Raw genomic sequence first — 23,757 nt, forward strand, 5'->3', positions numbered from 1 at the left:
AGGGGCCCAGTGTGGGGAATGGTGGGAAGTGGCCAGAGCAGCCAGGCCCCCTGGGCTTAGACCTGCTTGGTGCGTCACCCCGTGAGTCCCCACAGTTCCTCTCGGGCACAGCGAGGGCTGGGACGGCTCCTTCCTATGCTGGCTATGAGATGGGTGTGGGGCCGCTGTGTCCCCCAGCCCTGCTCCCACAGTCAGGGCAGGGTCTGCTGGCACCGTGATGGGCTGTGGGCCCAACACCCCTGTGGCACCTGAACTTATAGTAGGCCTGGGAACTTGGGTTTGGGGTCAGAGTAATGCACTTTCCCAAGGGAGCTCAGCTAATTCCCTGCATACCTCGAGGGGACAGAAAAGCCACACACTGGGGTGGGGATGGGCCCAAGTGATGATGCTGCTGTATGGCCCTGTCCCAGGACTCCCTGGCGCTGGGGAAAACAGAGGAGGAGGCGCTGAAGCACTTCCGGGTGAAGTTCAACGAAGCCCTCAGGGAGAGCTGGAAGACCAAAGTGAACTGGCTGGCACACAACGTGTCCAAAGATAACAGGCAGTAGCGGCCCCTTCCGGCCATGCCCTGTCCTTCCTGGCTCAGCCTGAGAGGTAAACTGTGGTCCTGGGGACCAGGCGCCCTCAAGTCATCTTAAACGGGCCTAAGAGCCTGAACGGCACCTCACAGGAAGGAACCACACAGTTGTCTTTTGTTTACACTGGTTATTTATTTATGACCGAAATGTTAAGGAGCAAAACAGCCATAAATGGAAACGTACCCTAGCATGGGGGAGGGGCGCTGAGCCAGGCACCCTGCTCCCAGCTGAGCACGGTCGCCTCAGGTCTTTTAGCCGAGGGACCTTGGCCCCACGGACCTGTCTCAGGTGGAGAATCTTCTTCCCAGGCTTCGGCCTGCCTGCCTGGGGTTGGTGGCCAGGCGTCCCCTGCCACCTCCTTTCCAGACAGGACACCTCAACCCTCGGCTCGCCTCTGCCTCCTTCTCCTCCACTGACCAAGTCCTGGGCTGCTCACGAGGCAGCCGGGTACTCTCTAGACTCAGGGACACTTGCTTGTCACTGCTGATGTGACTCTCGGTACGGAGATGTCCTTACCTCTTTCACTTTCAGGTAGGAAAATAGCCAGACACTTTGTGAACCGCTAAGGTTGGGGATAAGTACCCAGCTCCCACCACGGCTTGGTCCTCCAGCCGTGCTGAAGAGACCTGACCATGACCGAATTCACCCTGGTCACTGCCCTGGCCAAGGGGACGAATGGCGTCCTTGGGGCACTGATGTGTGAGCTGCCTCGCAGGCCGTCTGGAACAAAGGGGCAGGACCTGATGTCACCCGGAGCTGTCCCTACTGGGAAGCTGCTGACCATCACCAGGTCCCCACATGATCGTGGAACCTCGAGATGGCTCCTTTCTCTGACAGCGATTAGTCTGAAATGGTCCCGTTAGCCTTCGGCCTCCCTGAGGGCTGGGTCGGGGCAGGGGAAGCAGTCCAGGCCCCTGGGCCTCTCCCAGACTTCTGAGACCCACTGTGGCCACAGGGCCAGGAACCTGTGCTTTCAGAAGCCCACGTGGCCTGGGGGCAAGTCTCAGTGGCAGGGCGTGTGCTTATAGCATGGACAAGGCCCTGGGTTCTATCTGCAACACTGCAAACAAAAAAACCAAAAAATCAAGCAGCCCATGGCAGTCCCGACCCTGGCCACTCACGACTGGCCCCTCAGCACCTTCCAAGGCTCAGCAGCCCAGGGGCTCGGCTTCAGGAGGCCTGGTGCCAGTTGTCTCCATTGAGGAGCTGGGCTCCAGCAGCAACGTTCTGCAAGGCGAGTGACTGAACTCCGGTTCCCAGCTCAGGCAGCCAAGGAGAGCCTCGTGTACGTGTTTATGTTGTGTTATTTATTGAAACAGGCCTGGGTGCTCCCCGGCACGGGCTGCAGATTCTGCACACCCTCAGCGGTGACTTGTGGTCTGGGTGTACAGTCTGTGTGCCCGGCAAGAAGAAGTATTTTCTATTTTTTTTTAAAGTCATTTCACGTTTCTGTCTGGGGAAGACAAGTTCAGTATCACTGACCTGGGCTAAATCCGTGTAACCTTGATGTGAGAACGGAAGGAAGGTGGAAAGAAATAAAAGTCTTTTTATGTTCGTATGTTCTCGGCTCAACAAGAAACGAGGGAATGCAGGGTTAAAACAAGGCAGAAACAGACCCCACTCCAAGCAGAGTTAGAACCAGAGCTTTATTGTAGTGTACACTTTCTGACCTAGCGCCAATATACACATCTGAGGACGCACAGAAGGGCCTCTGCGGGGCGCTGCCCGTCTACACAGCAGCCTCAGGGACAGGATGCACACAGCATGGCGCCCCATCCTCCAAGCCAGCAGTGAGGTCACAGGACAGCACTCAGGGTGAAGGGGTGATGGGGTAGTCGGGGCTGGGCAGGGAAGGGGAGCGGCGCGGTGTGTTTGGGTGCACTTGCTCGCTCTGCTCTGGCCTGGGCCCCCAAACAGCAGCAGGACGCCCAGCTCTGGGGCTCTGGGGTGCGGCTCTGACCCGGCAGGGCACGGCAGGGGTCATTCTGCGGGGGCTGGGGAGGAGGGAGACAGACAGTGGGGCCGTTCTGTGTGCAGCTCCCTCGGGCTGCTGCCGTCTGCAAACCAAGCACCAACGTTCTGTACAACGACTGTGGCTCCCGTGACTTACACACACTTCTACTAGCAGGGACACGACGTCTGTTAAGTGTAAACTACACGGCTGCACCTGCTGAGCTCAGGCCTTGCTGAAGCAGAGGGGAGCATGGAAGAGGCCGGGGAGCCCCAACTCCAGAGCAAAGGCCTGGCCACCCCAGCCTCCAGGCAGGGCCCTGATCTGGTCCCAAGCAACTCGCCTCTGGCCTCTCAGGAGGAAGCAGGTGGTGGGGAGGGACAGGAGCCAGGCCCCATGACCAGAGTGCTCAGCTCCACTTTGCATTCCCGTCCTGGGCTACACTAGCACGAAGGGCACAGAGAACCTTGATTTATTTACAAAATATTAAAAAGTCATCGATCATCTACATATTAACCCCCATTCTGCCACTTTATACATGCACTAGTTTGGAAAAAATAAAAACTTTTCTTAAAAAAAAAGAAAAAATAATTACTGGGTGGGAGTGAGCAATTTTTACCCTTTGTCACCAAGTCCGGTCATTGCAGCTTTTCTGGAGGCACGGGGAGCCAGGGCCCTCTTGGGCTAGCAGGGACACAGGGGCCTGCACCGGCTGGTGGGAAGTGGCAGGGAGGGCTTGGCTCTGGGTACTGAGCAGAGGTCTGGGTGGGCGGAGGGCACACAAGGGCGGAGCTATGGCCCTAACACCAAGTGCTGGCAGGCAGGCAGGCGGGGTCTGCAGAACTGCTGGCCGAAGGACTTTGTACATTGAGGCCCCAAGGGCTGGGGTGGCTGCTGGGTCAGTAGCTGAGCGTGGAATCGTCCCACTCCAGCTGCTGCTGCCGGGTCGCGTTCTGGCCATCGCCAGGGCCGCCCTCCTCCTCACTGCTCTCTGACTCCGCACTGGTGATGTCCTCCTCCTCCTCCTCCTCCCCATCCTCGCTCTCCTCCTCCTCTTCCTCCTCCTCCTCCTCCTCCTCCTCTTCACTGCTGTGCTGGTCCTCATACGTCTGTCAAAGGGAGGGAGGCGTGAGTCCAGCTCAGGCCCCACAGCCCAGAACCCACAGTCGGAGCCACCCAGGAGGAGAAAAGGGGACCCTCCCAGGGAACCAGCCGGGCTCCAGGTGAGCTGCTCCTCCTCCACCCCTGCCCACACAGCCAGCACCAACTGGTTCCCGGCTACAGTCCAGAGAGCAGGGCCCGCTGTGAATGTGCCCTACTCTTCCCTAGGTGACGGCCTCCCTGAGCCTCAGTTTACCGTCTGAAGGGGGGACCCTTTGTGGGGGTCACAGACACGGCACATGGACAAGGCTCTGCGGTCAGCATCAGCCACTCATTCCTACCTCCATGGGGTTCACGGTGATGGTCAGCGCAGAGTCGTCCCAGTCCATCTCATTCTCCTTCCCCGTGTCCTGGTCCCGCATCGTTCGCTGGTGTGCAGCCCGGATCCGAAACACTCCCAGGATGATCATGAAAACCAGGAAGCTGACGCACACCACGATCACCACAGTGGCGGTGCTGGGGACCACTGCCAGGAGACCGAGAGGAGAACGGATTTCGGGATGACCATCCTGCGCCTGGCTTCCTCAGCTGCTCTAGGGGAGGACAGGCCACACCCATCCCCGGCCCCACCGACAGAGGAAACCCCAGGGGGAGCTCCCCCTGCCCTGTGGCTCTGTGAGCTTTCCTGGGTGACGGAGTAACAGGGACACAATGTGCCAGCTGTGGGGGCCCTGGGCCTTGCTTGGATGCCAGTGCATTTATGCCCCAGTGCTTCCCGTGCCAGCCTACCTGCGAATGGGTGAGGACTGGCCAGGTTGTGACCTGAGAGGTCCACAAAGGAGTGATGTTCAGGGTGAACAAACTGTGGCTGGGCAGCCATGTGGTTGGCATGTTCCACAGGGTTGGCCGTATGGATCACGTTCACCTGCAGCAGAGAGCAGGAAGGAAGGAAAGAGGGAGACAGGGAGGGAGAGAGAGCAGGATGGGTTGCTGGAGACCGGCATCCTGCATGGGTCCTACACATATCACACAAGTGGCCCTGGGCCAGGCCAGGAGCAGAATGCTAACGTCTGCAACCCGAGGAAAATCCACAGCCCTTAGAAGCTGCTGCAACAACCTGATATTATCACACACCCAAGACACACACTGCGTTTTTAATCATTCGCTTAGAGCATCCACAACAGTGAAAACCCACTGCTGGCCTCCCCCGACGTGGTATGGAGCAATCTCCCTTTGCCCGAGCCTTGCCATGCAAGACAGCATGTGTCATCACTGCTTCCTTTCCAGTCAACTCCTCTTCGGCTCAAATGAACACTCATCCCCAGCACCGTGAGGCTGTGGCTGCCACCCTGAGGCCACGGTGGAGATGACAGACGCCAAGAGCAACTGTGGGTCCCTTTCTCCAGACCACGGAGCTCCAAGGGCTGAAGAAGCTGCAGTGGGGGCTGTGGGTGGTTTCAGAGAAGGACAAGCTGCTGCTCTTGGGCACTGTAGCCTGACAGTGACGGCCACCAGCCGGGCAGTGTCGGCCCCCAGTGAGCCCCTGGTCCTGGCCCAGCCACGGAGACTTTTGGGCCTGAGTGGTGTTCTCCGAACAGCGTCCTCACACGTGAAATGCCCCCTGCACACTCTGTCACCTGCCCCTCGGCTTCTGAGGCTCTGGCTCTGCCTGCTACGTGGATCCAGCCCCTGCGGCCTGCACATCTGGCCCACAGCATACTCCAGGCTGGAAAAGGTTGCCACCCCTGGGATGAGCCTGAATGGCTGCCACCATGACTGCGCCAAGCACTGGCCTTTGAAAACTTAGCACACCCTTGTAATCCCAGCACTCTGGGAGGCTGAGGCAGGAGGATCATAAATTCCAGCCCAGTCTGGGCAACTTAGTGGGACCCTGTCTCAATAAAAGGCCTGGGGATGCAGCTCAGTACAAAGGCCCTATGTTCCATCTCCAGTATTCCAGAAACTAGTCAAGGTCCCCAATTACTGCTGGCCCTTCTGGGTAGGAGCCCTGAACTCACCTCCACCTTAAACTCATTACTCAGGTAGCGACCATTCAGCTCAGAGCAGATGAGCTTGAACTTCCGATCAAGCAGGGACCTGGTATGCCAGTTCCGATATCGAAGGAGGTGCAAAACCTCCTCATAGCTGACCATGGTCTCCACCCCTACAGGGTTAAAGGAAAAAAGTGGCTAAAGTCAGGCACTGGGTGGCTGAGCCAATGGGTTCCCTACTGTGCCTTTCCAACTGGGGGGCACAGGCACAGCATGTGGGGCTCTTCCCTTCAGGGCATGAGCCACCACTCGCCAGCCCCACCCTGTGTTAAGGCAGCACCCACATCTCCTTCCCGTCCCGAGGGGTCAGCATGCAGCAACACCAACACCCCCAGTTCCCAGGTGGCAGGAGGAGGTGGGTAGGGCAGGGGTTTCGGCCTCCCACTCACCTCTGAGGACCATGCCCAGGCCCGAGCGGCTCACTTCGATGCCCTTCTGCTGCAGCCGGGCCTCGTCCACCTCCAGGCTCTCCTGCTCCAGGTTCAGCTCCTCTCCCTCCACTGTGACCTCGCAGGTATCCAGGTCATGCACAACCTCCTCAGACACCAGGGACTCTTGGACTGCAGAAGCCAGAGGCTATGAGGCTGGGGCCCTGTGAGGCTTCACCCCGAATTGAACAGTGTCCTCGAGTGCCTCTCACATGTTGGCTGGCAGGTGCACAAGCTTGCAAAGCCCTCTAAGGACCAGGGGAACTGGGGTTTGCAGAGTATGGCCCTGGACTAAATAATCAGCTAGTAAACGAGCAGGAGGACTTACTGAGTCCCGGCGAGTGTGGGGACACTTCCTCTTGTGGGCTGACCCACGGGGCCTGAAGTCAGCCAGAAACAGTGAAAGGCCCTGCAGACCAGGGGTTTCCAGAGCCCATGGTGACGCCAGCCCGAAGAGACAGGCTTTGGAAGCAGCCCTACCCTGTGCACTCGGCAAAACACTCAGCCCCCAAACCCCACAGGGAATGAGGCTGGGGCCATAGTGGTGGCCAGGGGGTTCCAGTCGAGCTGAAGGGACAGCTCTGCAAGTGGCTGTTACCTGTGGGGTCCTCGGCCCCGTCCCCCTCGGGCTCCACCTCCCTCGTGATGGTGCTGATGATCCGCAGCTCGGGGAACAGGAAGACCCCCTCGGAGCTCTCAAACTCAGAAGCCGCACGGGCAAAATGGTGGACGCCGCTGAGGCTGATCTTGGGCTCTTCAGGCTGCAAAACCATCACGTAGCCCTCGACTGGGGGGACCTGGATGCAGGTGGTGGCCTCATGAAAGCACCTGGCAGCAAGGGAGTGGGGAGCATCCGTGAGAGCCACATCGGGCCCACAGCAAATAGTTCCACACACCTGGCGGGGACAGATGGCAGTGGCCCTGCAGAAGTGCATGTCCCCAGACACAGCCAAGGCCAGAGCCCGCGCTCCCCTCTGCCTTCCTTACAGAGGGCAGCAAGGGCATCTCAAAACCCAAGCATGTGCGGTTCTCCTCCAGCACCCCTGGGTGGACAGAAGCTGACTGCTAATGCTCAGGACGTACTTGACCGTGCTGGTGACTCTGAGTCTCCGGATGCCCGGCGTGGGGAACTGCCGCGAGTTCAGGTAGGAGAGGTGTTGCATGGCCTTGTCTAGCTCCCCAATGTCATCACCCTCCAGAGTCAACACCGACTGGCCGGGGCTGGGTCGGACCTGGAACCACACAGACACGAGGGGAGGGCACAAGGCCCTTGCTGTGAGGGGCTGAAGCCACTGAGGCTTTGGCACAGAAGAATCTGGAGGGATATTTCTTTCTTTCTCTCTCTCTCTCTCTCTCTCTCTCTCTCTCTCTCTCTCTCTCTCTCTTTATTGGGTTTTGAGACAGGGTCTCACCATGTAGCCCAGGCTGGCCTCAAACTCATGGCAATCCTCCTGCCTCAGCCTCCCAACTGCTGGGATTACAGGCATGCACCACCGTGCCCACCAAGAGTTTGGATATGATCTGAATTGGTGAACTGAAAAAAGTTTTTTTCTTCTTCTTCTGGACACTAGAGATTAAACCCAGGGCCTCTGCAACAATTTTTTTTTTAACTTTGAGACAGGGTTTTGCTAAGTCACTGAGTTGCCCAGGCTGGGCTTGACCTTGTGGTCCTCCTGCCTCAGCTTTCCAGAGTGTTGGGATGACAGACAGGTGCCACCAGGCCTGGCTAAGAAAAGCCACTGTAACTGCAGTGAATGACAGCGACATTCTCTCTCTTACGTGACAGTGACATCTCAGGTGTGGATGTCATCTGTCCCCAGGTGCCCAAGCCCAGGGCAGGTGCATGCTCAAGTTACCTGCACGGCGCTGCTGTCCTCGGGGACCTGGAGGTCCAACCCCTCTTTGCAGGTGTACAGACAGTCGATCACCTTCTTGTCTGCGAGTTTTCCGGTCCGGACGGTTAGGCCGGCCAGGTTCCCTCGGAAAAACTGGGTCATGTGCAGGTCACCTCCTTTGGGAGAGGGGAGAGAAGGGTGAGGGGTGCAGCCCGGTGCTCCTGGCTTGGTTTCAACGCAGCGTTACCAGTGGTGCAGCTCAATGAAAAGGCATGCAGGTTAGTTCAGACCCAATCCTGTTAGCTTTGCAATCTACATGGAAGCGCAATGAAGACATTAAATCGCTGATGGATCATGCATATGGCCTGGAGAAGGGAGGGGCTGGGGGTCCCTCACCCACAGCCACGAGGTCCTGTGAGAGTCCCTGCACATCCAGCCACACCCTGGAGCTGGTGGCGGACCCTCTCCCCATCACCATGGTGATCACCACAGTACACAGCCACACTGCTTGCCAACACCAGCTCTCCACTACCTTGCAGGCAGCTGGGCACATTGTGGCTGCACTAAACCTGGGAACACATGCTTGGGGATATAGCCACGCAAGCATGGCAGAGGGGACAGAGATGCTGCAAGTTCCCCTTCTAGGGGGAGCTGTTTGGTCAAGACCCATCGTTCATGTCTCCTACTTGTGAGGATAACCAGGAAGGGAAGATTTACTGAAGGAAACTAAAAGCCAGAACATGGCCCTTGAGGGACTACACAGGGGAGTTACAAATGAAACCCTGCACTGGTGAGGGAGAAGGGACACACCTTCTGCAATGTGTCCCATTCTATCAGGGCACCAGGAATGGCAAGCCATCACCAAGGATCAAGACTGCTAAGAAGTGTTGCTTTAGAATTCAGTATCACTCAGGACAGGAAATCTAGAAACGGGTCATTTCCTGTCCCTCAGTTCAGCCCAGGAGCACCATGAGGTGGCCCCCAAGCTGGCCTGGGAGACATTAGCAGGGAGCCAACACAGTAGACAGGCAGGACTTGGCGAGGAACAAAAACCCCACGGGAGTGCGGCATGGATGAGTCCCTCACCCTCACTTCAGTGAGGCAGAAAGGGAACCCTGTGGGGCAATGGGGGCACAATGCAGAGAAGCAGCTGGAAGGGTGTGGGGGCCCAGATGCAGCTCAGCACATCATGCGACATGTGGAATGAATCAATGTCTCATCAGTAAATGAAACACAATAGTCAATTGTAGGGGAAGAATCCAGCAACCTGCGGAGGCCACAGTCACAGGTTCAGTGTCATTGTCATTTTCAACTCCTGAATACTCTGTGGAAAAGCAAGACAAAGACAATAGAAAAGGACCAAGAGGTTAGGGTCTTCAAATTGGACTGTGAAAATCACTGTGAACCAACCAAATATAAAACCCACAGAGAAAATTCTCTCCTTATCCCTCTAAGGGACGTATTCCAGGCCAGGCAAGATTGATCATCTTTTCCCAGAAGTAAGATCGACACCCTCATGCTTTCGTATTTTGCTTTTATTCCACCTTCCCATTCCCTTGTTGCTGAATGCAAATTAGACTCAAACAGATGAGTAAGAGCACCAACATCGACGATCCCTCAGCCAGGCAGGAACAGACATCCCAGTGGCTCAGCACTGACTGGCGAGTCCCAGACAGAAAGATACCAACCCTGTGCCCACACTGATGCACTTCTGGGGAGGAAGACACTGCACAGACGAAACAAAGTGCACACAGGGCCGCAGGCCGCTCTAGGACCACAACTGAGTCTGTATTTGGGGGAAGCTGAAAACAGGTTTGCATCTGGGCTTCAAGTGACAGAGCCATTTGAAGACACTTTCATGAGCAGAAGCGATGTGAGAGGCTAAGGAGCTCACTGACAGAAACAGCCCGCGGGGCCACCACAGCTGCTGGAGCTGCAAGCAGTCAGCTCAGGGCAGCGCATCCAGCAGCACTGGGGGATGTGGTGCCGTCAGTGGTGCCCAGCACTGGCCCACGGTCTGCAGGCACCTCCAGCTCAGCGCAGGACACGTCTTGTCCACAGACGACATGGCCTGCATGTGGCCGAGCCTCCTCCTCCTCTGTGGGGAACCGGCAAGGGCAGTGGTTTTACATCCACCAAGAGGAAAAGGGAGCTGCTCCCCGCAAACCAAATGTTAAAGAACCCGTGCTACTTGGTGTTATTTTTGGCTGAAGATGCTGAGACAGCAGAGGCAAAAAGGAATGAGAGAAAGCCAGGCATGGTGGCACACACCTGTAATCCTAGCACTCCAGAGGCTGAAGCCAGAGGATCGCCATGAGTTCAAGGCTAGCCTGAACCACATAGCAAGACCCTGTCTCAAAAAAAAAAAAAAAAAAACGTAATGAGAGCAGATCAGAAATAATGGGTATTGGGCCTGGTTTCAGCCTTTCTTTTGGTTATAAACAGGCTACAAACCACAGCAGTGCTGGGGTAAGCTGCGACTCTTGTCACCAGAAGAACTAGCTGGCACTTACCTACCTCACCACACACTGTCACGAAGCCCTCGCTCCTCGGGCGTTAGGGCTGGTAAAGCCCATGCCTGAGCAGAGCACCACAGGTGCTACTCCATGAGCATGGGACCACCTCCAGGTTGCACAGGCACCTAGGTCCTGTGTATCACACGCAAAGTGGCCCACAGGCTCCCCTCACAAGCAATGTCCACACTCCTGTCTAGCACAAAGAGCTCGGCCAAGCGCACAGCTTTCCCTTGAAAATCCCAGCTCCGATTTGTCACCTGGCCAAACCGGGCTCACTTCTTCTCTGAGCCCGCTCCTGCAGCGTGGGCACACGGCCTGCCACCCGGTGTGCATGAATGGCTGGTACTGTCGCTCGGGTGTGCTGACCGCACCACAGCCTCAGTCTTTCAGCGAAGATTCCCACCGAATCCTCTCCTGAGGAGGCACAAGCTGACGGTTCCCTTACCGGCTTCCTACCAGCTTGCCAAACACTACATCAGGAGAACCCTTTGGGTCCAGGTATTTTTAAGTCCTTTAGATCTTTGTGCCTCACTGCTGACTGTTGCCCCTCTGTCCACGTAAAGTCCAATAAACGACTACTTATAAACCAGGTACGTTCTCTTCCATGCACTGCACCCTCCCAGGTCCACAGGAAGGGTGATGGTTTCCTGGGCACCCAGAGACAGGGTTACGCTCCAGAATGGCATCAGCAGTGTCCCCGAGAGGGGACACACACAGGTGAGTGACACCATGCCCCAGTTCAGACTATAAATTTCTATAGTTTCTCATGAAGCACAGGAAAAGGGTGAAAGGATAAAGTAAAGGAGGGTACAGGGCAGAGACACTGCTAAGTGCCTGTCCCCACCAATACAGAAGACAGGCATTGGTTCCAATACAGAAGAGAGGCATTCGTTCCCGCCACCCGGGAGCCGGGACGGTGTTACCTTGCCAGCAAGCCCCAACCACGAGCTGGGTGTCTATCTTGGATGGATGGAGTGGATAATCCTCGGTCACAGAGAAGGGCTCATGGGAAACGCCATCCACGTACAGAGTCACACTCGGGAGCTCCACGTTGAGGACGAAGTGGTGCCATTCCTCATCACAGACCTACCCGAGGCAAAGGAAGCGTGAAACGTCAGCCTGCCCCACCACCAGAAGACGTGATGATGAGGAGAGCGAGACAACAGGATATGGGAAACAAGTCACTCACATAATTATCTGTCTTCTTATAAAGAAAAGGATTTTCCACCACCTGTCTGGCAAGTGCAAGGTCCTGAGTTCGATCCCCAGTACCAAAAACAATTAAAAAATAAAGAAAAGGATTTTCTTAAAATCTCACAACAAAATGTTCTGCAAACACATCTCACCAAAAAGGGACAAAACCACACTATCACCACCAGGGCACTTCAACCCAGGTGGCGGTCATCACCACGCCCCCCTACTGGCAATGCTGGGTCGGGCTGCCAGGGCCTGTTCCTTTTCCAGATCAAGGCTCAAAGGCCCCTCAGTCTCAGAATAGGAAATATGACACAACACAGATGATCTAAATATAAACATCCTTGGCGGGGGGTGTAGCTCAGCAGTAGAGTACAGCCTTGGCATGCACAAAGCCCTCGGTTCAATCCCCAGCACCAAGAAATAAATTAACTAGAGATATAAAAATAAATAAGAACATACAGCTCAGGTGGCACAGCAAATTTAACTTTCTTGCTGTCAGTAGACATCGTGGATGTGTATCAACCAATTGCAATGTATTTGCCTCCTAGTTAAAGAAAGACATTTATGATGCAATTCGAAATCTGAACATTTACTGGATATTTGATAATATGAGGAATTATTTTATTTTTAAAATTTTGTCGGTCTGGAGACTGAACCCAGGGCCTCATGCATGCCAAGCACGCACATTACCACTGACCAATACCCTGGTTCCTGCAAATTTTTTTTTTTTTTTGGTACCAGGGATCAAACCCAAGTCCTTGTGCTTGCACAGCAGGCAATGAAACCACTGAGCTAAATCCCCAGCCTCTCCTGCAAATTTTTTAAATGTGCAAAAAATATTGTGATTATGCTCTCTCTTAGAGATTCACAATGAAGGAAGTGTGTCTACAGAGAATAAAATGATCTACCCAGGATTTCTTGAAAATTCAGTCAGTTTTGGGGTGTGGCAACAAAAACTATTGAAAAAGAATGGGAATAATACCAGCCACCTGTAATCCCAGCACTTAGGAGGCTGAGGCAGGGGGAGTGCTTCAAATTCAATACCAGCCTGGGCTACATAGTGAGTTCAAGGCTGGCCACTAAACAGCAAGACCATGCCTCAAGAAACCAAAACAAAACAAAGAAAGAATGGGAATAATGATGAAATAAATTATCCAAGAGCTAGTCATCACTGAAGCTGGGTAAAAGATGCACAAGGTTGTTCTTTACACCAATGTCTGCCTATATATATGTGAAAAAATTTCCAGCATAAAGTTTTTACAAATATGCAATCAGCAGAAACTATGTAACAGACTATGGTTACTATAACAGAAGCATAAAGTCGCTATGCTATAAACGGTTTTTTCCAGACTTATCTTTTTTTTTTGGTACCAGGGATCGAACTCAGGACCTTGTGCTTGCGAAGCGGGCAGCAGAACCACTGAGCTAAATCCCCGGCCCTATGTTTGTTTTTGAGACAGAGTGATGGCATGTAGTCCAAGGGTGGTCTTAAAATCACTATGTAGCACAGGTTGGTCTCAAACATTTCTTCCTCTCCCAGTACTGGGAATCGAACTCAGGACCTTGCACTTGCAAGGCAGGTGCAGCGGCACTGAACTACATCTTGGCTCCTTAGTCTCAAACTTTTGATCCCCTGCCTTAGGCTCCAGAGTGCTGGGATTACAGGTGTGTGACACCATGCCCCAGTTCAGACTATAAATTTCTAGTTTCTTATGAAAAATTATGGTAAGAGCCTCTGAAAAAGAATTATTTACATGAAAATCACCAGTAAGAAATGTAAAAAAACCAACTGGACAGTCGTCTCATCTTTCCATGTCATATACTCTTTTCCTTTCTCCTTTGCACTCTTACATTTTTATATACCTTGTAACTACTTTAGACAATGTTACAGTTTACCAAACACAGACACATATAACAATGTTAACTTTTGCTCACTAACTCCAAAAGCCAAACAAAACCACCTACGGCCAAAATTTGCCTTATTGCCTGAAACCCTAAATGGAGAAATGAAATGAGGCCAAGTGTGATAGCACACGCCTGCAGTCCCAGCACTCAGGAAGGTGTGGCAGGAGGATCACAAGTTTGAGCTCAGCCTGGCTGGCTGACTACGTGAGACTCTTGTCTCAAAAAAAAAAAAAAAAAAAGAAAGAAAGAAATGATCTGTTCTGAGTCTAACCAGTAGCCTTTCTCAGTTTACAGCACCCTTCATTTCCTATAACACACGTATTTTTTTAAAAGGAGATAACATGTATTTTTTCATGTGATAGTCGCTTTTTATCACAGCAAGTGCTAGAGAATTAGCTTTGGAAAGACATGACATCATTGAAAGAAATGTTACTTGATCCAACATCAAAACTGCAACTCCCTCAAGCTAGTGGTCTGTGAGGCATCTGAAAGATGCCAAGATCGCTGGTTCCCTGAAAATGTAGAATGTCCAGTGGTACCCGTGCACTGCTGAGTCACCCGGGGCTCCTCGGCACTGTTCACAGACACAGCCTTAAATAATGAATGAATAAATAAACACAAAGATCTCAATCCCAATTTTTAGGCAAATGCTCCTTATTTCAATTAAAAGTTTTTAAAATATTTAAAATACATAATTTTTATATCAATATTTTATATATAAAATAACATATATAAAAACCCCTCATCCTTTCAGAGGAAAGGAGATGAGTGGATTTAATTTGCTATCCTGTTACCCAGACACAGAAACCACAAATCATACATACACACCGAGCGTACACCCGGCCAGGTGTGGACAAGGCTGCAGTAACCAGTCCATCTCCCTTACACAATCACACCTGGTGAGTTTTGCATTTGCTCACCTGATTCAACTTCCAGTGGAATTCTGCAGGTTTGTATTTCTTCTCCTCGGAAGGATCCTGACGCAGGAGGAAAATCAGCCTGCACCCATGGATATAGAGCGAGTAGTGATGTCGGTTCATATCTGCAAAGAGTTCCTACCGGTAAATGGCCAACTCAGAACCCAAGGGAGAAGTGAGAGCTCTCTCCTTAATGGATTTCAAAGATACAATTTCATCTGCAAAAATGAACCCTCCAGTTGGGCCATGCAGCATCTAGGAACAAATACGCTTGGCTTCTACTGCGTGCCAGGCCCCTGACAGCTGCTGACAATCCCGGATGCTGTCTGTCTCAAGAGCAAACCATGTCCAGCCCCAAATCTAGACAGTGTCTGGACCAAGCAGCTTCCTGAGGGGCTTCGGGTAGGTGAAGGCACATGCCTCTCCTGAATACCCGCTGGGTCCTGAAGACCACCGCCTACAGAAACAACCCACCTGTCTTGTCCGAACTGCAAAGAATCGTCTCCTTCCTCCTGCCGAAAGGCCCGTGCCTCATCCACACGGAAATCGTAAAGGGCTCCTTAGGGCTGATGGACACAACACCATCTGGGATCCTCACTGCCTGAGTGCCGTTGAACTCAAAGACCTGGTCACTGTCATGGCCGTTGTCGGTGGGGAGGCCAACGGTCCAGTTGAAGGAGCTGCCAGGGGAGGGAAGCAGCTCGGCGGTGCCCGCAGCAGCCCCTGAAAGCAGAGTGACAATGCTGAAGGTCAATTCTGCCGAGAACACAGAGCTTAGGAGTGGCTCAAAGCACTGTGCTAAAGTCATGTGCTGATCATATGGTTAGACAATGTGCTAATTTGAGCTTACTTTTCCTTAAAAATAAGAAGTTTTTTAAAACAAAAATATGGTAAGTAATAACCACACAAGGAGGATGAAAAATATCAAGTATTTCTTGTAATCCCACCCAAATATCCACCATCTGGGGATCAACCCTTTTGCTAACTATATACACATGCAAGGTGTTTGTTATCTCCACAGTCCTGCTGTGCACATGTACGCTCATGGACACACACACACTCTCCCTCTAGGAGTCTTCCGTAACAGGACTGCTAACGTCCGCCCCACCCCTCAGTGCACAGCTATGCCCTGATGCACCGCAAGCACCATCTCCACGGGGCTGTTCCTCCTCCCTCCCCTTATCAACTCTCCTCTACAGGCCCTGACCCCAAGCTTATGCTTCTAGCATACATTCCGAGAACTGGATTTACTAAGTGAAAGAATAAGAAAAGTTTCGACAAGTGTCATTACATGTTGCCAAAACCAAATATTTTTTTCTCTTTTTACTGCTGGGGAGCAATCCAGAGCCTCAGACATGCTAAGCAGACATGCTACCACTGAGCTGTAGTCCTAGCCCCCACATTTTCTTTTGAATTTGTCCCCTAGAAAAGATTCCGCATGCTCCTCAGTTGCAGGGTCTTGGCGTCTGTGGTCCTGGGAGCAGTGCCATCTGGCTGCACCAGCCTGGTCTCTCGAGAGACACAAGACCTTGGCCCAAATCCCAGCTCTGCTACTTCTCAGACGCGTCGCTGGGCAAGCTACTTCACCTCCCTCAGCATCAGTTAGCTCCTCTGTAAGAACAAGGTCAGCACCACCTACTCTAGAGGCCTGCTGGGAAGATTAACACTCAGAAGTACCGGGCATACAGTGTGTGTCAGAGCTTAAACACTAAATGCTCTCTATTCTTCCTAACTTTCAGGTGTTCTGCTGAGAAAATATTCACTTACTATCCAGAGAAATAGTAGCCTTATGAGGAAGTCAGTTTTCTACATTATGCTTACATGCACACTTTAAAACAAGAACTACTCCTACCCATAAATTCACATTTGTGCACTGTTGTGGCATAACACGCCTGAGGTCCTCAGCACTGGGTGCCTGGCACAGCAGAGAGGGCTCTCTTCCTCTCAGTTGCCACCCAGCAAGTTGGGGGTTTTTTTGTTTTGTACTGGGGATCAAACTTAGGACCTTGCACTTTCGAGGCAGGAGCAGTGCTAATGAGCTAAAACACCTGGGCCCTTGGCCAGAAAGTTTAATTATTAAGAAAACCAAGTGTCAGCTGGGTGAGGCGGCACACAACTATAAACTCAGCACTGAGGAAGGTGAGGCAGGAGGACTGCTTTGAGTTCGAGGCCAGCCTGGGCTACACAGTGAGTTCAAGGCCAGCCTGACCTACATAGTGAGACCCTGTTAAAAGAAAGAAAGAGGGCCGGGGATTTAGCTCAGTGGTTTTGCCTTGTGCAAGCACAAGGACCCGAGTTCAATCCCCAGTATCAAAAAAAAAAAAAAAGAAAGAAAAAAGAAGAAGAGAGAAAGAGGGAGAGAGACAGTAAGGAAGGAAGGGAGAGAGGAAGGGAGGGAGGGGGGAGAGAGAGGGAGAGAGGGAGGGAGAGAGAGAGAGAGAGAGAAAGGCAAGGAAGGAAGGAAACAAACCAACCAACCAGGTGCCTCACCCTATGAGTTTTATCTGGTTGGTGAAAGGTGGGTCAGTTTAGGAGCAGGCTCCCTGCAGAGCTGTTGCCCAGTGCCCTTGAAACACAAAGGCCCCTGCCAATCATGAGGGGCCACTGAGGCTCCTGGTATTTTACAGCTGACCAAGCAATCACTCTGGCCCCAGCACCTCCCACTGGAGGCATCTGGACCTCATTTTCTCTTCAATTACACAAACCAGAAAGATGCACAGCGGATAGGAAAGAGCAAAGCTCACCCTCTATCATTCTCAGTCCCTGTCTCTCAGCTTCTCCACAATGTATAGTCTGTGATGTATAAAGTCAGCTGAGCCTCCTGTTAGATGTGGGTATCCTAAGGCTGATTCTCTGATTCATGTTTACCAAAAGCTACTGGACTGGCTGTATTTTTTTTCTTCAGTCCTTGAATGAACATTTGTTTCATATAAAACTCACTCAACTTTATCTCTCTCCCTAGATGGACTCTCACTATTTGCTCAGGCTGGTCTCAAACCCCTGGGCCCAGGCAATCCTCCTGCCTCCATCTCCTGAGCAGCTGGGGCACCTTATTCTCAAATCATCCCCATTCGGATGATTCTCAACGTAGGCTGCTTTCTTTAAATCACTGGTTCTTAAAGTAGGCACACTTGTAACATTCTGAGTAGATTTTTAGGGGGTGATGCGCTCCCGAGGCCCATCCAGGTCGAAAATCAGCCAGAGTGTCGGTGCCTGTCGGGTCCGCGTCACACACCAAGTCCACAGCATGGGCCTGCCCTGAAGGCCGAGAGCTCGGACGCCCAGCCCTTACCGCACAGCCTGTGGAGGGACTTCTCAGAGTAGGTATCTCGGTCGCAGCCCTTCCCGATGTGGCTGGTCTCCAGCTCCACCGTGGCCTGCACTGAGGCCACTGGCTCGTCACACGTCTCCAGGTGGATGTTGGGGAAGACAGCCAGAGCGCCGGTGCCAGGTTCGTATTCAACCCTGTTGCTCCAGCCTGTGTCACCCATGGGCCAGCATGGGAGGAAAGGAGGAAAACTTGCACATTAGGCTCCTGTGGTTCTAAACTGTCAGAAGAGGTGAGAGGGGCCAGGGCAGCTCACCTTGCCACCCAGGTGTGCAGGCAGGCTTGATGCTGATCTTCACCAGAACATCTTCCGTAGCCCTCTTCTTCCCACAGTCATAGGCCGTGACGGTCAGCTTATACTGACGCTCCTTCCCATAGTTCAGCTTCTCGGTGTTCTTTATGTAACCTGTAAGGGGGAAAGGCACGTGGGAGTCATCTTTACTTCCATTGTCCTGGTGGAAACAGACTGTGTGTGCAGCACGCCCTGTGAAGGTCCCCAGAAACACACTCAGGCCTGGAGCTCTCCCACTCGCCTGGCCCGCCCAAGGCCACACACAGGACACCCTTGCAGAAGCGCTTACTGCGGGCCCGAGTCTCATAACTCAGGCTTCACGGACTTGGGCAGTTTACACTCGCTTCTACATTAACTTCAGTAGTTTATATATAAAAGAATAAAAAGACAAAACAACTCAGATCTCAATTATTAAACGTAAGGGCTGGGGATTTAGCTCAGTGGTTCCGGTGCCTGCCTTGCAAGTGCAAGGTCCCGAGTTCAATCCCCAGTACAAAAAAAAAGAAAAATCAATTATTAAACATAAGATCAAGTTGCACTAAATACTTTTTGCTAAAAACACTTACTTTGTTTTCAGTTGGGCTGGGGGGTGTAACTCTGGTGGGGTGTGTGCTTAGCACTGGGTTCAACCCCAAAGTGGGGAGAGACAGGCTGGTTTCCTACTCCTCCTCCCCTAGAAGAGAAGTCTGTCTCTTTTGTTTGGTACCCGGGACTGAACTCGGGACCTTGCGCTTCTGAGGCAGGCACCGGGACCACTGAGCTAAATCCCCGACCCTTTTTTTTTTTTTTTCCCTTTGAGACAGGGTCTTACTATGTAGCCCAGGCTGGCTTTGAACTCACAATAATCCTCCTGCCTCAGCCTCCCAAGTGCTGAGATTACATGCATGTACCACCATGCCCAGGAGAACTCTGTTTTTTGAATGTGAGTGGAAATGTCTGCCCTATTTATAATCCCATCAAAGATTCTACATGGAGCCTTAGCTGGCAATGGAGACACATATTATCATTAAGAAACTCTAACCTCATAAGGAGGTCAAGTTCCAGAAAGCTGCTTCTGTTCAGTTACTAAGGCCAGAGTGGGACTGGCAGAGGTGACACAGTGTGGACCCCCAATCACGGGGGCTGGAGGCAGCTCAGTGGCAGAGCACCCGCCAGCATGCGGGGGCCTTCCCCTGTACTGTGGGGGATTGGAAACAAAGATCAGGCAGAAAGTGCTAATTGCAGGGAACGGAAAAGGCTCACTCCGAGGCCTGTGGATGGAGAGGGGAGAAGCGAAGGGATGGAAGCAGGCGGAGCAAAGGTTTATTTGCTATGGGTAGGAAAGGGGAAAGGGGAGCCCCAGCAGACACAAGGCCTCCAGCTCCCGGGAAGCTGTCAGAGCAGTGTGAAGACACAGACCTGTAATGCCAGGCCTTCACCAATGCTCAGGGACAACAAAGATCGAGGCCGCTCTCGGCACGGGCTCCCTGCTCTTACCATCTTTGTCCACAGCGAAGGGCACATCAGGAGTGACGATGTCATAGCTGCAGATCTGACTGAACTGAGGGGAGCAGTCTGCGTCCACGGCCTCCACCCTCAGGATGCTGTCATACTGCTTGCCCTCGGTGACCGTCGCCTTGTAGGACTTCTCCTTGAACACAGGCGCATACTCATTCACATCGTTCACCTGGATGTGGACAGTTGATCTGGACAAAGAGGGGGACACAGCTATTTTGGGAGGTTTCATTGTTTTTCACCCAAAGGATATCAATTCTGCCCTATTTTTAAATTTATATTTTTCTGCTACCTTATTTCATGAAATTCTTATGATGAAGACAAAAAAATAAACCAAACTTCATTGTTTTCAGTTCAGCATGGGCAAAATAAAAAATTTAAATAGGGATCAGGGTTCATTCTTCCATGTCCTAAAAGTAAGGCAGCTGAGTTTAAAAATCAATAATATACAGGAAAAGAGACCTGGGGCTGGGGATGTAGCTCAGTGATAGTTTTGTTTTGTTTTTTGCCTAGCATATATGAGGCTATGGATTTAATCCCTAGTACAGCTAGAGAGAGAGAAAGGGACAGACAGACCCTAGATTTTTCTCTGACAGTATGGGCCAGGACATGAAGGGAGACATATAGTAGACATCTATTTATTTATATCAGGTACCTGTGTGTTTTAATTACAAAGTTAAAAGACATTTTATTATAAAATCCAGGAGGAAAAGAAGTAGGGGCAGAGGAAAAAAGGATAAGGAAATGAGCAAGGCCAGCAAGGTTTGAGGATGAGAGTTTAAACAAATTCTGCCCTAGAAGGAGTCGGGTGGAGCCTGAGAGCAAGGGTGGCCCCAGGAGGTCATCGGGACCAAGGTGACAGTGAAGGAACTGGGGAGGGGTGGCCCCCCTGCCACCTCCACCTCCCAACTGGCTACTAAGGAAACCAGGCTCCCGGTGAAGAGAACTGCAGGTTTCAAGGGGTGCTCAGCCGTCTATGTTTCTGAGTCGGACAAGGTGTTTGGTCAAAATGCAACCTTTTGTAAGGGAAACAGCAACGTCACGCTGCGTAAAGGATGAGGGTGACTCGCTAGCAAGTGCACCCACTGTGCACCGAGATCCTCCCATCCTGAAGGCATCATCAGCACCCCTCACCATGGGGCCCAAGGCCCTCTGTCCTACGCAGACTCGCTAAGAACAAACAGAGCCTCTGAAACACTAAACCGCTTCATGTCAAAGGGCTGGCAAGTGGCAGAGCTAGACCAGAGTTCTCCAGCTTCGTCCTGTGCAGTCCTGCGTCTCAAGCACAGGACGGTGGAAGTGGGCCTACTGGTTCCCCAGCAGGCAATCAACCTCCTGCCCTTGGGGTTTACAGGAAAACACGCACAACGACCAAATACCCTTCCTCAGAGAAAGGTGGGCTTCGGAAAATGTTCAACTTAGACAGGGTCTCAGCTTCTTGAATGGAGTACGGTGGGGTAAAATTATTCATTCATTTATTTCCCAAAGCCTGTCGCCCATGAGGGGAACATAACAGAACTCTTCCGCCTCAAACTTCAAAACAGACTGGGGGCACAGGGCCCGCTCCCCATCCCTCCCTTTACTCGAGCACACACACACCTCCTCAGTGGGTTCCTGTCCCTCCTCACCCAGCCTGCTTACTTATGAGACTTCTTCATGCTGGTGCCGTCGGGGCCCTTCCCGCAGTCGTAGGCCTGGATGGTGAATGTGTAGTCTTTCTGCAGCTCACAGTCCAGTTTCTCTTTGGAGCGAATTATCCCCTCGCCAGTGGATTTATCCACTACCACTGCATCAAAGGGGACATTCTGCCCGTGAATTTTAAAGCCACAAATCTCACCTGGGGAATCAAAGCGGAAGAGGTCAGGATTTCTGCTGTGTGAACCTTCTACACATTGCTCTCCTCCCCCAAAGAAAATAAACAACGACAATTCGGCAGCCAGGGGTTGGAGGGTCTGTGGACAAAGCAGGGGGCACTGTGCTTTAACATGGGTGAGTTCTGGGGCTTTAGTCAAAAGAAGCGGATTCTGGCTTCCCAAGCAACGTGTACTTTGCATCCACTCATGCAGGAATACAAAAGAGAGAAAGAGAACATAGACAGGCATTCCACAGGAGCACTTAGAGGGCTCGAGGGCAAAAGGAGTCTCAGTAGCCGACAGCCGAGGCCGCAGCACACCAGGGCTGCCCCCCACCCGAGGGCCGAGGGCCGAGGGCCAAGGGCCAGGCAGCTCTTTGGGTTTGGACCAGAGAGAGGATAAAACGCACAGTTAAGTGTGGAGAGAGGAAGAAGCGTGAGATATAGGACCAGCACCGTAATTACAGAAATTCTGTCAAGAAAAAAATCCAAAGAATCAAGTCTTCCTGTGCAATGAGCCTGGCTAAAATTAGGGAATCAAAACAAACTGCTAAACGAGAGGTAGAAATACCAACTTTCAGGCATCCATTTCAACAGCTGTCACCCGGTTCTGTCACGGGAAGGGACTTCCTACCCTTTTGGGGGGACTTTACCCTATCAACCCTGAAAGACACCGGCTTGAGAACTTCACTACAGCTGAATTGGCTTCAAATTCTAAGAGTTTGAAATCCATGTTTCCATTCTTGCCCGTGGAGGAACAATCATAAATGATTTGATGCATATATGAAACTTCACAAACATTATTTCACATAAAAATCAGACTGAACTCTTCCACAACTCCAACAAACAGAAAATTGTTACGAAACAAATCTCTGAAGTTCAATTAAACAAAAATGAATGGTATTGTCCATGTAGTTCAAATGGATGTCTGATTTCCAGATATTTCTAACCAAGGGTCTGATTACACACACCCTCCACCGATACATTTTAAAATAGAAACGAAGTGGGAGAATAAGTAGGGCAAAGGAGCATGACAGTTGCTTCTGTTTAAGGGCTGATTCCCGATTTTATCAACAAAGTTAGTGGGTTAATATTCGTAAGAGGGAGACAAAGAACCCCGATCACCTTCTTTGGTGACTGTCACCTCATAACTCTCTAAAAGGAGAAAAGATAAACCCATGTCAGTAATTCAGGAAAGAGTGGAGATGGAACAACAAGGAAATAAAGTCAAAGATGCACATATTACACAGAAAAGCTTGACATATAATTTAACAATACACTCAGTAGCCACCTACTAAAATTCCTACAGCCAAACTGGATTCTCAGGAGCAAAATGTCACTTTGAATCCCACTTACCATGAGCTACTGCATAATTTTAAAATGACACTAATTTAAGGATGAGATGGTGCTGTGAGGTTTCCTAACAGCCTCAGGTGTCATGAGGGTTTTTCTTTTCCAACACTTGGATGAACGCAGTGAATAAGTTAACCTGTGTGTTTTCATTTTCAAGCTGAGTCCTCTCAGCTAGATTCTGGCAACACTGAACCCACTGTTAGATTCAGAGAAGCAAACATTTGGCACAAAAGGTTTTAACCCTTTGTTTTTATCAATACCGATGGTTTCTAGTCAAAAACACCCAACCAAAGGAACAAGTATGAACCTTCTGCTAGTAAACATCTGCTTAACGTGAATGGAAGGAGCTCAAAGCCAGCTGCAGACACTACATTGACCATCGCTTCACTGCGAGAACACCTCCTACCAAGAACACCTCCTACCGTCAGGACTGGCCCTGGGGCCACGGCGGTGACAGCAGAGAGCAGAACGGGCACGTGCGGCCCTTCACAGGTGCACTCACGCCATCTTCCATCTCCTCTCCTCCAAGGCAGCACTCCTTGAATTCTCTTGTTTTTTGAAAGATTTTGCCATTTATTTCCCCTGAATAGCGTTGTTTCATTTTATATGATTTAAAGGTTTTAAAAATGGTATCAGGTGACACGCAATTTTTGTGACATGCAGTTTTTGTGACTTGCTTTTTTACACAACCTTGAGTATCTTAAGATTCATTCAGGGCCGGGGATTTAGCTCAGTGGTTCCCCAGCCTACCTCGCAAGCGCAAGGACTAGAGTTCAATCCCCAGTACCAAAAAAAAAAAAAAAGATTCATTCACTTTGGCTGCTATATGCAGCTATGGTTTATTCCTTCCACTACTACCTACTGTTAGGAATCACAGGAGTTTGGGGGCCAGGGATGTAGCACAGTGGCGCCATGCCTGCCTGGCAAGTGCAAGGTCCTAAGTTGGATCCCTGATACCA

The 23,757-nt window shown here is 51.6% G+C and overlaps 2 protein-coding genes across 10 annotated transcripts in view; one reads left to right on the forward strand and one right to left on the reverse strand.

Moving 5' to 3' along the window:
* The window catches only part of Pik3cd (phosphatidylinositol-4,5-bisphosphate 3-kinase catalytic subunit delta), a 37,384-nt gene extending 35,248 nt beyond the window's left edge, over positions 1-2,136 (forward strand). For all 6 annotated transcript variants that reach the window (XM_021243526.2, XM_013065093.3, XM_021243527.2 and 3 more), the window contains one exon: positions 411-2,136. In XM_021243526.2, the coding sequence (XP_021099185.1) occupies positions 411-548 (138 nt within the window). In that variant the 3' untranslated portion in view covers positions 549-2,136. The remainder of the gene's footprint in view (positions 1-410) is intronic.
* A 69-nt stretch (positions 2,137-2,205) lies between these two features.
* The window catches only part of Clstn1 (calsyntenin 1), a 68,477-nt gene continuing 46,925 nt past the window's right edge, over positions 2,206-23,757 (reverse strand). The window contains exons 3-19 of one of the 4 annotated variants that reach the window (XM_087214617.1): positions 22,571-22,600; positions 21,235-21,430; positions 19,576-19,784; positions 18,064-18,213; positions 17,772-17,957; positions 14,954-15,202; positions 14,483-14,604; positions 11,384-11,546; positions 9,212-9,268; positions 7,966-8,120; positions 7,193-7,341; positions 6,708-6,937; positions 6,071-6,241; positions 5,649-5,794; positions 4,420-4,555; positions 3,972-4,156; positions 2,206-3,638 (exon numbers count right to left, since the gene is read on the reverse strand). In XM_087214617.1, coding sequence (XP_087070743.1) covers positions 3,429-3,638; positions 3,972-4,156; positions 4,420-4,555; positions 5,649-5,794; positions 6,071-6,241; positions 6,708-6,937; positions 7,193-7,341; positions 7,966-8,120; positions 9,212-9,268; positions 11,384-11,546; positions 14,483-14,604; positions 14,954-15,202; positions 17,772-17,957; positions 18,064-18,213; positions 19,576-19,784; positions 21,235-21,430; positions 22,571-22,600 — 2,744 coding nt within the window. In that variant the 3' untranslated portion in view covers positions 2,206-3,428. The remainder of the gene's footprint in view (positions 3,639-3,971; positions 4,157-4,419; positions 4,556-5,648; positions 5,795-6,070; positions 6,242-6,707; positions 6,938-7,192; positions 7,342-7,965; positions 8,121-9,211; positions 9,269-11,383; positions 11,547-14,482; positions 14,605-14,953; positions 15,203-17,771; positions 17,958-18,063; positions 18,214-19,575; positions 19,785-21,234; positions 21,431-22,570; positions 22,601-23,757) is intronic. The other 3 variants (XM_087214619.1, XM_087214618.1, XM_087214620.1) reach the window with 3 other exon arrangements.

This window comes from Heterocephalus glaber, unplaced genomic scaffold (assembly GCF_053883595.1).
Source record: "Heterocephalus glaber isolate CG9 unplaced genomic scaffold, H.glaber_assembly_v1.0 deba00001447, whole genome shotgun sequence".
NCBI classification, from domain to species: domain Eukaryota; kingdom Metazoa; phylum Chordata; class Mammalia; order Rodentia; family Bathyergidae; genus Heterocephalus; species Heterocephalus glaber.